Source organism: Schistocerca nitens, chromosome 6 (assembly GCF_023898315.1).
Source record: "Schistocerca nitens isolate TAMUIC-IGC-003100 chromosome 6, iqSchNite1.1, whole genome shotgun sequence".
Taxonomy (NCBI): Eukaryota; Metazoa; Arthropoda; class Insecta; order Orthoptera; family Acrididae; genus Schistocerca; species Schistocerca nitens.
Window position 1 is genome coordinate 572,921,636 of NC_064619.1, and position 13,313 is coordinate 572,934,948.

Sequence of the window (13,313 nt, forward strand, 5' to 3'; positions counted from 1 at the left end):
ACATATTGTTCTCATTTCAGCTACCTAAAATCGTTAAATGTAATTATGCTTACAATGTCCGTAGTCGTCGACGATGCCGTTATAGACTGCCATCGGCACGCCATCCGTAGTGACCTGCAGCGGCTCGGCGGTGGGTTCGGCCAGGTAGTAGATGTCGTTCTCATACACGTAGGCCAGCCTGTTGCCTGGTCCCCACTTGGCCAGCTGCAGCCGCTTGCCCTCGCCGATGTGTATTGTGGTGCTGCGGGCGGAAGCAGAAAGGCAAGTAAAGACTCAGTTCTCACACTGTCACCTTATGTAGGTGGCTCAATTTTCTGCTAATAAGTAAATTTAGCAGAAAAGCGCAAGACTGTCATGCTAGATACAGACGTAATTTCAACCAGATGTTATAGGACACATTCAGTACCCAATGCAACATTTTTTTCCTGAAAGCAGGTTGGTTTTATTCAGGATTCCAAACACCATATTATGACGCTCTCTTTTCGTTACAAAACACACACCTGCATGGTACCTATTGTGTTGTCTCGTTGTCACTGTAGGCTTGTATCACGGGAAGGAAGGAGAAGATGTTGTTTGGTGGCCGGTATCTTCTTTCTATAACACAACTGTCTGCATGTATTAACAGGGTTCTTCGTTGACCAGAAAAAGAAGTTATTTATCTTAAGCTAGTCCATGTGGTACAAGCTCTTCTGCACTAGTCCACGTTAGCCTCACTGCTGTGCTCACTCCCCTGGTCGCTATGTGCTGCCTGAGACTGAGACTCTGATTGCACCTGCGACTTTCTGCGACTGCAAGTGGCTGGGCAGCGACTGATGACTCGACTCGATGACTCACTCGATGACTGACTGTGTGGATAACTGACTGAGTGGGAGACTGACTGGGGCCTCCAATCTTCGGAGGCGATCTAAATAATGGCAGTCGAGAGGGTGTTGGCGGCGCGTTTCTTGCGAGTTTGTCTTTACCCTTCTCCTGATAGGCTCACTTGCTCTGGTGCTAAATATCAACTTCTCGCAGCCTCTTTGCCGATCAGAGTGCTGGCGACAGCTTACGGCAGCACAGTGCCACTCTGCTGGTCGACGCTGGAGCCAACACCTTGCTGCATTAATAACCTCCCCATCATCCATGTACTGATTCCTGCAGAGCACATCCTTCATTGGGCCAGACAGATGGAAGTCTGAAGGTGCAAGATCCACGCTGTAGGATGGATATGGAAGAACAGTCCAATGAAATTCTATGAGCTTGTCTTGGGTGTGCAGATTTGTGTGAGGTCTTGCATTCTCATGAGTAAGGAGAGGTTCATTTGCATTTTCGTGTGACGAACAGGCTGATGTCGTATCTTCAATCTCCTGAGCGTAACACAGTACTCTTCCAGAGTTGATCGTTACACCATGAGCCTTGAGTAAGGACATCAAAACCTGTTCACAGTCCCAGAAGACCATCGCCATTTCATTACCAGCTGAGAATGCGGCTTTGAACTTTCTCTTCAGAGGAGAAGTGGATTGCTCTTTTGTTTCTGGTTTGAAGCGATGAACCTATGTTCGTCGCCTGTGACGACGCTAGAGAAAAAAATTGTCACTATCAGGCTCGTAACGCGCATGCCATTCCGCACAGATGGTCTTCGTTGCTCTGTACAGTATTGAATTAGGCAGTGAAGAACCCAGTGAGCACGCACTGTTGAGTACCCTAACTGGTGGACGAGTGTTGTCTCAGCACTTCCAACAGAGACGTACAGTTTTGCAGCGAGGTGTTTGATTGTGATACGTCGATGACCTCGAATGAGAGTGTCTGCACGTTCCAACTTTGCAGACGTCACAGCTATGTGCTGCGCGCGGGAGATCGGACAGGTTTGTGGGACCTTGTTGCAATTATGACAGATGCATCGCCCAACGACTCATCGTGCTTTTGTTCATAGCCCGGTGCCGTAGAAATTCTTCAAGAGCCTATGAATATCTGAGATGCTCTAGTTTTCCGCCAAAAGAAATTCAATGACAGCTATCTGCTTGCAATACACCTCCATTATAGACATCATCTTTAAGTCTACACATAACGCCTACACGTATAGGAGCTTCATGAAACTATAGAGGCTGAAGTATTCCACGATGTCACACAACAAATTTCGCATTTCTTCAAGCGACACTGCCACGAAAAAAATGTGTTGCGTTACTTGTTCAACGCACTGCGTAATAGAACACTTGCAGAAGAAGTCTAATATATTGCGATTACAGCATAATCGCGGTATAACGATGTTGTTGTTGTTGTGGTCTTCAGTCCTGAGACTGGTTTGATGCAGCTCTCCATGCTACTCTATCCTGTGCAAGCTTCTTCATCTCCCAGTACCTACTGCAACCTACATCCTTCTGAATCTGCTTAGTGTATTCATCTCTTGGTATAACGATAGTGAGCTGTAAAATGACTAACTGTGCATGGAATGTTTGGAAAAACGCTTAATGTAATGTTATACTGTGCTCTATATTGTATGGCATTTAAATTTGAAGTACACCAAAAGAAAAAATATTTTAAAAAGCTTAGCAAACACAGCATTTAAATGAACTTTGCTCTAACGGCTAGCCAATAATAAGACTACAGCAGTTCCAAACGACTGTTTATAGCGCTGACTGCAAACTAGTTAAGTTCATTTTTCCACTGCTGTAAGTCATTTAGGTAGTTTTGGGAGGGCATTTTATCTATTTTGTGGATATCTACGCTTTATATTTCTTCTTCTCTCCATCTCCTTATTCTTCTTCGGCGTCATCTTCGACAGTATTACTGCTCTCATTTCGTACAATATCAATAACGTCTCTGTTTTCCGCCGGATCGATAGGGGTGTCTGTTATGAGTATTATTTAAATGTACACCTACGTGCGTTCAAAAGTCACTGGGCTTGAGTGGGATCCCCGAATCTACAGGAAATGTGAATCTAATCAGCTAAATAGGTCCATTAATGCCATTAATAATGATTCAGAGCGCAACAGATAACTTTAATGTACGCACACAAGCTCAATGTTACGTGGTAATATGTGGAATGACATAATACGCATCATGGTAAAATAATTTCAAATCACTCTTAAGACGGTTATATCTTCGTTGGAGCAAATTATGCATTGAGGAAGGAACCAGGTTTGGATTTATGGATGGTGGCAATAAGAGATGGGGAGTCGGCAGTTAAAAGCATGACAGTTTTATTTATTCTTAAAGCATGATATTCCCGAGAAGGTTTACAAAGTGTCGACAGAAGAGGCTTCATAATATGAATACACTATTAATAAGCATAATGCTACTGCCTTAACTGAACGGTTTATTAATATCGTTAATAAAACAAGAATGTGAACACGGGTTTGCTATTACAGGTATGGTTTGCATTATGCATGTGGCAGACATGGAGAATTGTGTGAAAGGGTGATCACTGAAATAATCCGCACAAACTCTCAGAAACAGACGTTATAGGATTCTACGTATACTGAATTATTATAAAACCAATGGAGTAGGGATAGGGAGAGCACTAGCGTGTAAACGACCGGAAACCTGTGGAAAAGAAGACATTAAAGTCTGTAAACGAAAAATGAGAAAGAATTCTTTACGCTGATAATCTCAAATATTACCAAAGAAAATACATTACTCCAAATATGCAAGTAAAAGGATACGTGGCATGTGTTCAACATTGGAAACGTCCAACGACAGCCCAGATATGATGATAATGAGACGAATCCCAGACTGAATTTAATTACTCACTTCCCTTTCGGTTATTATTTTTAGGGCTTGGAAGTTGCAGTAGTAAATGATGCTACAGAAATCCTACAGAAATCCTGACCGTAACAAGCTTTTTACTCCGCATTACATCCGAATCCGCGGAAAATCAGCATTTAACTGTCTTCGTGCCGAAAATTGTACAAGCCAAACGTAGAGTATTACAAGGTTTTTCCACAACGATTGATTTGATTTCGCTAATATCGACTCATCAGTTATGCTCTAAAAATTATTTTAGGTAAACAAAAGAAAGCTACATCTGTCTCTGCTGTCAGTTTCTCAATAAAACGTTTAATTTCATATAAAAATTTTAAACTGTTTTTGGATGCGTTCTCCGCTATCAGATTTTTCCCATTTGTTTTTGATGAAAGTCTTCGATAAAAAAATTGATTCCGTCCGATCTTATAGTCTCACATCACAACTTGAGAATGAAGTGGCTCTCTTTATGTTGTGGTCCATAGGTATCACTAAATTTGGCAATTAAGCGTGAGAAATATAGACAGTGGTCAGTTTACTGTTGGTGCATTTCATCTGCGTACAAAATGTAGCTAACATATAGAAATTATTTTCAAAGCTGTTAGGGGAGCCGCACATCTTTCCAGTCTTGAGTAAATAGATGATATACACGTAAGTGACTGACAGCTACAGTCTATGGCTTCACGCACGCTCTCACCTGTTTGCCAGTTTTGTAGTTTATGAAGTCAGATTCTAGGTGAACATTGCATTAAGAGTACTTCTAGTTTTAAAACTATAGACAGAGAGTTGCAGATCCAGAGACAGATTTAGCTATATACAGTGTTCTGTTTCATTATGTACATCACCGAGATAGCCATCATCTTGACGACACATTTAAAACATGTACTGCAGAATGTTTTTTCGTGTTAGGTACAAGAATCGAAAGTCTCCGTAATATGATGTGACTGGTTGTCTTGTATAATATATGTTCTTTGATCTGCTTTTTGGATTTACAATCTTAAATATCCCTTTTTGGAATGCACCCCATACGAAATATTGCCGTACAGTATCACCATTGTTCGCCTTGATGTTGTAACCTGTATGTGTCCTAAGATCCGACAGTTGTGGCTTTAGTTTCGCCGAAACCGGTATTCATGGAATAAAAAGAATTCCTGCGATCTTGGCTACCACTTTTTGTTTTACACAAATATACACTTTCTCGCACTGCAATACTTAACAAAAGTTGTAGAGCAAGTGAATACAAGGTCGATAAGACTATGTCCATCCTGGGCGCTACACTGCCAATCACTGTAGTAAACACTTGTCCTAAGCGAAGGCTATAGGCGACTCCAATTGTAGACTTTGTGGGCTGATCTCTACTACGAATTGTAATTACGAACAGCAGTCCTAGAATTCCGTACTAGCAGTGTCCTTCGCCAACGCCAGTTGGATACTGTCTCAGAGCGCCATCTCTGGTTGTGTCCATTGCCGAGAACACAACGTATGTAAGACAGCCAATCACACAATATTATCGAGAGCCTAGATTTTTGTACCTGAGTCCAATAAGAAATTCAACACTTTTTTACTGAAATTGGGTTGGTTTTATTCAGGATTCCAGTACATTATATTAATCCCCTCTCTTTTGGCTATAAAACCCCATTTTTCAAAGTAATATCCGTTCAGTGCGACAGCTTTGCGCCGTCTTACTGGGAGGGTCTGTTTGCTCGCATGGTACCACACTGCTGGTCGACGTCAGAGTCATGGACGTGCCATATCAATAACCTTCCTGTCATCATCGTACTGCTTTCCATGGTGTGCATCCTTCATGCGGACATACGGATGGAAGTCAGTAGGTGCGACAACCAGGGTGCAAGATAGATTTGGGAGAACAGCACAGTGAACTTCTGTAAGCTTCTCTCGGATGAATTTCATTTTCATTTTTGTGGCAACCAACACGCTGAGGTCGCTTCTTCAATATCCTACATCTACATCTACATCTACACCCACACTCCGCAAGCCAACCAACGGTGCGTAGCGGAAGGCACCTTACGTGCCACTGTCATCACCTCCCTTTCCTGTTCCAGTCGCGGGAAGAACGACTGCCGGAAAGCCTCCGTGCGCGCTCGAATCTCTCTAATTTTACATTCGTGATCTTCTCGGGAGGCATACGTTGGGGTAAGCAATATATTCGATACCCCATCCAGAAACGCACCCTCTCGAAACCTGGGGAGCAAGCTACATCGCGATGCAGAGCGCCTCTCTTGCAGAGTCTGCCACTTGAGTTTGCTAAACATCTCCGTAACGCTATCACGCTTACCAAATAACCCTGTGACGAAACGCGCCGCTCTTCTTTGGATCTTCTCTATCTCCTCTGTCAACCTGACCTGGTACGGATCCCACACTGGTGAGCAATACTCAAGTATAGGTCGAACGAGTGTTTTGTAAGCCACCTCCTTTGTTGATGGATTACATTTTCTAAGGACTCTCTCAATCAATCTCAACTTGGCACCCGCCTTACCAACAATTAATTTTATATAATCATTCTACTTCAAATCGTTCCGCACGCATACTCCCAGATATTTTACAGAAGTAACCGCTACCAGTGTTTGTTCCGGTATCATATAATCATACAAGAAAGGATCCTTCTTTCTATGTATTCGCAATACATTACATTTGTCTATGTTAAGGGTCAGTTGCCACTCCAACCTGCACAAAGTGCCTATCCGCTGCAGATCTTCCTGCATTTCGCTGCAATTTTCTAATGCTGCAACTTCTCTGTATACTACAGCATCGTCCGCGAAAAGCTGCATGGAACTTCCGACACTATCTACTAGGTCATTTATATACAGGGTGATTCAAAAAGAATACCACAACTTCAGGAATTTAAAACTCTGCAACGACAGAAGGCAGAGCTAAGCACTATCTGTCGGCGAATTAAGGGAGCTATAAAGTTTCATTTAGTTGTACATTTGTTTGCTTGAGGCGCTGTTGACTAGGCGTCAGCGTCAGTTGATGCTAAGATGGCGACCACTCAACAGAAAGCTTTTTGTGTTATTGAGTACGGCAGAAGTGAATCGACGACAGTTGTTCAGCGTGCATTTCGAACGAAGTATGGTGCTAAACCTCCTGATAGGTGGTGTATTAAACGTTGGTATAAACAGTTTACAGAGAATGGGTGTTTGTGCAAAGGGAAAAGTTCTGGACGGCCGAGAACGAGTGATGAAAATGTAGCATCCAGCAAGCATTTGTTCGCAGCCCAGGAAAATCGACTCGCAGAGCTAGCAGAGAGCTGCAAATTCCACAATCAACTGTATGGAGAGTCCTACGAAAAAGGTTAGTTATGAAACCTTATCGTCTGAAATTGGTTCAAGCACTGTCTGCAGCTGATTAGATTAAAAGAATCGATTTCTGTGATTTTATCCTTTCTCAAATGGAAACAGATGAATCTTTCGTTTCAAAGATTGTGTTTAGTGATGAAGCAACTTTCCACACTAACGGGAAAGTCAACCGTCACAATGTCTGTATATGGGGCACTGAGAATCCGCGGGAAACAACTCAGTATGAACGTGACTCGCCTAAGGTGAACGTTTTCTGTGCCATTTCAGCCAATAAAGTTTTTGGTCCCTTTTTCTTCGAAGGTGCTACTGTAACTGGACTACAGTATCTGGAGATGTTAGAGAATTGGCTGTTCCCTCAGCTTGAACAAGAAGCACAACAATTCATATTTCAGCAGGATGGAGCGCCACCACATTGGCACTTATCTGTCCGTAACTACCTGAACGTCAACTACCCGAGGCGATGGATCGGCCGCCAGGCAGCCCGTGACAGAGCACTTCATCACTGGCCTCTAAGAAGCCCTGATCTTACCCCCTGAGATTTTTTCTTATGGGGGTATGTTAAGGATATGGTGTTTCGGCCACCTTTCCCAGCCACCATTGATGATTTGAAACGAGAAATAACAGCAGCTATCCAAACTGTTACGCCTGATATGCTACAGAGAGTGTGGAACGAGTTGGAGTATCGGGTTGATATTGCTCGTGTGTCTGGAGGGGGCCATATTGAACATCTCTGAACTTGTTTTTGAGTGAAAAAAAACCTTTTTAAATACTCTTTGTAATGATGTATAACAGAAGGTTATATTATGTTTCTTTCATTAAATACACATTTTTAAAATTGTGGTATTCTTTTTGAATCACCCTGTATATTGTGAAAAGCAATGGTCCCATAACACTCCCCGTGGCACGCCAGAGGTTACTTTAACGTATGTAGACTTCTCTCCATTGAGAACAACATGGTGTGTTCTGTTTGCTAAAAACTCTTCAATCCAGCCACACAGCTGGTCTGATATTCCGTAGGCTCTTAGTTTGTTTATCAGGCGACAGTGCGGAACTGTATCCTGAAGGTAGAACAATACATTTCAGAGTTGGTCGTTGCATTATGAGGGAGAACATGAAACAGAATGACTCCTTCGGGGTCCCACAATATCGTCAGCATGACTTTACCGGCTGAGGGGCTGACTTTGAACTTTTTCTTCGGAGGAGATGTGGCGTGGTGCCACTCTACGGTTTGCCGTTTTGTTCGCGTTTCGAAGTGATGAACCCATGTATCATTACCTTTGACGATGTTCGACAGAAAATTGTCACAATCATTCCTGTAACGCGCAAGCATTTCCGCACAGATGGTCCTTCATTGCTCTTCACAGTCTTCCGTTAGGCAGCGAGGGACTTAGCGGGTGCACACCTTTGAGTGCCCCAACTAGTGCACGAATGTGTCACCATTACCAACAGAGATGTCCAGTTGAACAGCGAGGTGTTTGACTGTGATACGTCGATGACATCGAATGAGAGTGTCCGCACGTTCCAAAATTACAGAAGTCACAGCTGTGTGCGGCATGCGGGACCTTGTCGCTGTGATGACGGACGCCTTGTCCAACGACTTCTCGTGCTTTTGTTCACTGCCAGGTCTTCGTAGACATTCTGCAGCGCCTATGAATATCTGCGATGCGATGCCAAAAGAAACTGAATGACAGCGCTCTGCTTGGAACGCAGTAACAGACGCCATTTCGAAGGCTACGTACAGCGCTGCCACCTATCGGTACTTTATGAAACTATAGGGGCTTAACGGGAATATTCTACGACGTCCTGTAAGACACATTTCTTCATCCTGAAGTGGCCGAGAAAAAAAAGTGTTGCATTACTTATTGAACGCTCCCCGTAACATGCAAGAAGCTTTCGCGTGGTTGTTGCTGGGTGCCAGTTCAGTCTAGCGCTGCGACCGCCGTCGCATTCAGCATCCGGAGGGCCGGCATTCACCCAACAAGCAAGCTCACTGCCCCGCATTTTTATGCATACTGCGCAAGGACAACCGCCGCACCTGCTGCACCGAAGCGCGGACACTACAGGCTGCATCGAGTACGAGGGGGCACACGAATGATTGTTTGCCAGTTCATCGAAAGTTAAAGAACTGTTACGTTCACGGATTGTTTCATTGCAACATCCACAATGCACTCATGTCTCCCTCGAAAACGAACCCAGGACACCCCATGTGGGAGTGAAACGCCTCCTGGAGATAGCTGCCATCACCCAGCAGCTGTCATTGCAACCCCGACCCACGACAGTTCCAGTCACATGCATAAAATCCTCGTTTTTCCTGGCAGACCCACTTCGATAAGCATGCATTTGTTCCACTCTCGTTAATTTTTTGGTACAGAGTTACTGCGTTCGTGTTAAACGGCCTTTTTTTGACGTTTGCTGTTTAAGAAGAAGCAAAGCTAGATGGAAAGATGAAATTGGAGACTATTGTTTAACTTCCCGTTGACGAGACACTGCACGAACTCGGAGTGTGGAAGAGTTGGGAAGGAAATCGACCGCATCTCTTCAAAGAAATCATTCCGGCGTTCGCAACTGACAGAAATCGCAAAAGGCCACGTGGCTGCATTGCCTTAATATATTTTCCTTGTTATCTCTAACTTTTGCATTTTCTTTACCTCGGCATTTCTGTGCTTTCCATACTGTAAACAGCCTCTTTACTTGAACGGTTGTTGCGCTTATGCAGCAGCAATCATTCAGATTCATAAGTTGATAATACACACTTGTTACATGTAGCTTCTCCATTGCACGAATTGGCCTGCGCCCAAGTGTGTGTCGTTTGAAACATCTTATTGGACTGGATATACACAAGGGGACCTTATGGCGTATGCATCCTGCCTTTATGTGTTTCGATAACACCAGTGTCTAAAACTCAAAATAAAGACAGAAAAATTTTCTTAGGTAGTATTAAGTGGGAACAAAAAAAAAAAAAAAACAGACCAATGACAAAGACAGATATTGTACATGTATAAAATGAACAAGCTCTCAACACATCTCAATGTAGTTTACAAAGAGGTAACGAAAAATGTGGTAAAAATGAAAATCATTTGAGTTCGCTGCTAGCTGCAAGACAATAACAAATTTTGTGAAGACACAAAAGTTCTGAAAGTCTTCGGCAGTAATCACTTACTTGTCTTTAACACTGTAGACCACATAACGTGCAACAGCCGCGTTTCCGACAACCTAAAAATGTAAGAAAACAAAATGAACATCGCAATCAGGCGAAGGAAATTAGGAAGATATGAGCATTATTGTAAAAAGTGTAGTGAAAACGAACCAGTTGCAAAAAAATTGTTCGAAAAGTTCTGTTCTTAAAAATTTAGCGATCTTCATAGCTGCTCATATGTTTTTAGCATTTAAGAACAAAATGCTCTTTCTCCTACTAGTTGTATTGCTTCGTCTGTTCATTCGCGCACATAGTGACTTTCACGGTGCCAAAAAGTGGAACTGCAGATTTTTCTTGTTGGGCGTTATCATGTCTTAAAGAGAAACAATAATAGTAACATACTTCATCAAACTTATGACACAAACTGATGAACAACTGCCGGCCAGTGTGGCCGAGCGGTTGTAGGCGCTTCAGTCTGGAACCGCGCGACCGCTACAGTCGCAGGTTCGAGTCCTGCCTCGGGCATGGATGTGTGTGATGTCCTTAGGTTAGTTAGTTTTAAGTAGTTCTAAGTTCTAGGGGATTGATGACCACAGATGTTAAGTCCCATAGTGCTCAGAGCCATTTGATGAACAACTGAGTGGTGATAAAAACGTAGCGTTTCTCCAAGGCGATGGCGACATAAGTGTTCTCCTAAATCTCGTTTTAGGATAAAAAGAAACCGGACAAGTGCGAGCAGGTCTTGCGGTCCGAGGGTTCCATAAAAGCTTAATTATGTATATATAAAGTTTATCCATATCAGGAATCGATAACCTCAACGATTTTTGCCTGTTAACGATATCGATGCTGGCAAAATATCGTTTCCAATAATTCTAAGACTTTGGAAAATATTTTAATTTTAATTTTTAAATTTTTTGTGTAATTCCGCATTCGCTATTGTATTTCTTCATTTATTTTATTAATTCTGGAGTTATATTAACATACTATGATGACAGGCAACTGCAGATGTGTTGACGTTGTTGCTCTGATCCCTGCTGCCATTACTGGAAACATTTGACAGAAGTCTCTATAAAACGTGGCCACAGGGCTACTGTTGTTACGCTCATGTAAAATTGTTATGTGGAATGGTTCACCGGTTACTTTATGGAATATCGGAACCGCATTCCAAACAGTGGAAGTACAATCCTGCACTAATTGCCAGTATTACTTTGCTTTGAAACATTACAGATGCTTTACATGTAATAGGTATAGACTGACAAGGAATGTTTGAATGTAGAATGATCAGTTCGTAAAAAGACCTGTGATGCTAGCGATGGCATGACAAGGTAGTCGGACAGCCTAATATAACTATTACCACTAAATGCCAAAGGCATCACTTGCACAGTGGCAGGGGACGTCATTGCATCATAGATCAGCCAATTAGCACGAAATATTTGAGAATTATATACACAAACATTTCTCGTAAATCGGTCTTCCAATTACTGAAAATCACATCAAAATCTCTGGGGCAGTTCCTGACAGTTTTGACTGATTACGAATGTATTGTAAGTTTGTAATGACAAAAGACAGACGGGCAGACGGACAACAAAGTGATCCTATAAAGGTTCCGTTTTGTCAACTAAGGCACGGGATCCTGAAAATGAATGACAATTTGAAGACTGGTGTGAGTGAATTGTATAAAAGTGTGGAAAACTGCATACGTAATTACAACAGTAAAAGGAAAGACCTGAAGATGCACAACAGAACAGAAAACTCTAATACAGCAGCGGTGTATGTATGTCGTACACATATGCGTTTTTTCAACATAGATAAATCCCTCTACCTACCAGATAAGGTACGTTCTGATGTCAGACAGAGAGGAATATGACACCAGTTAATTAAACAAAGTAGTATTCGTCATGACAGATTGGAGAATGAAAATGTTGTTATAGTTTTAGTTAAGTGCAGGAGCGTGTATAGAAGGGTCCCGGAACTAGACTCACCTATAAATAGTAACAATGCCCACAAAGAATAAGGGACAGGAAGCTGGGCAGACACCAGGTGTTAATAGCGATGAAATTCCAATCTCCGATTGGAATATGTATCGAAAAGATAGGTTGAACGCAGGCAGTGGAGGCGTGTCTTTAGCCGTAGAAAAAAAAAAAAATAAAATAAAATAAAATAAAAATAAAAATAAAAAAATACGGATAATATCTAGTGAGGTTAGTGCAGCTTCTGCATGTGTTACAATTTGGGTGAAGTTGAGTGTTATAGGTGGATCAAATATGACCATCGGATACTTTTATAGGTCCCTTGCCTCATGAGCAGCAGTGACGGAACTTTCGAGGGGTAGCTTGGAGAATATTTCGTGTTAATGTTCTTGCCATATTATAATATTTCGTGGATATTTCCACTTACTAGCCATAGATGTGGAGACTCATGTGAACGGCCAGGGGACCATGTGAAATAGTTCTAAACACCTTATTGAATCAGAGATTCGACTCTTGAAAATAACATATTAGATCTCCTAGTCACCAACAGGACAGAAATTTTGACTCAGTCAACGTAGAACAGAGTATCTGAGACCATAAGGTCGTTACAGCGTCACTAAATACGGCTGTAAGGAGAACAATAAAGAAACGTAGGAACATATTTCTGATTAGCAAGAGCGACGAGAAACTAGAGTCCATATTACCTGAATGGACAACATGAAAACTTCATCTCCAGCAATGACAGTGTTGAGCACCAATGGAGAAAGAATACTGTAGAATACGCTTTAGACACGAATGTGCTGAGCAAAGTTGTGGGGGATAAGAGAAACCCTCTGTGATTCGACAGCCGTGTTCGAAAGCTGCTGCTACACTGAGACGACAAAAGTCATGGGATAGCGATAAGCATATATACGGATGGTGGAAATATCGTGTACACAAGATATAAAAGGGCAGTGGATTGGCGAAGTTGTCAGTTGTACTCAGATGACATGTGAAAAGCTTTCCGATGCGGTAATGGTCGCACGACGGAATTAACAGACTTTGAAGGCGTAGTGGTAGTTGGAGCTAGACACATGGGAGATTCCATTTCATAAATCATCTAGGAATTCCACTTTCCGAGATCCACATTTGTCAACAGAGTACCAAGAATACCGAATTTCAGGCATTACC

At 42.4% G+C, this 13,313-nt stretch overlaps 1 protein-coding gene across 1 annotated transcript in view; it reads right to left on the minus strand.

The window, feature by feature from the left end:
• The window catches only part of LOC126262528 (venom dipeptidyl peptidase 4-like), a 272,420-nt gene that overhangs the window by 175,586 nt on the left and 83,521 nt on the right, over window positions 1-13,313 (minus strand). The window contains exons 5-6 of the mRNA XM_049959201.1: window positions 10,198-10,250; window positions 54-241 (exon numbers count right to left, since the gene is read on the minus strand). Of these exons, the coding sequence (XP_049815158.1) occupies window positions 54-241; window positions 10,198-10,250 (241 nt within the window). The remainder of the gene's footprint in view (window positions 1-53; window positions 242-10,197; window positions 10,251-13,313) is intronic.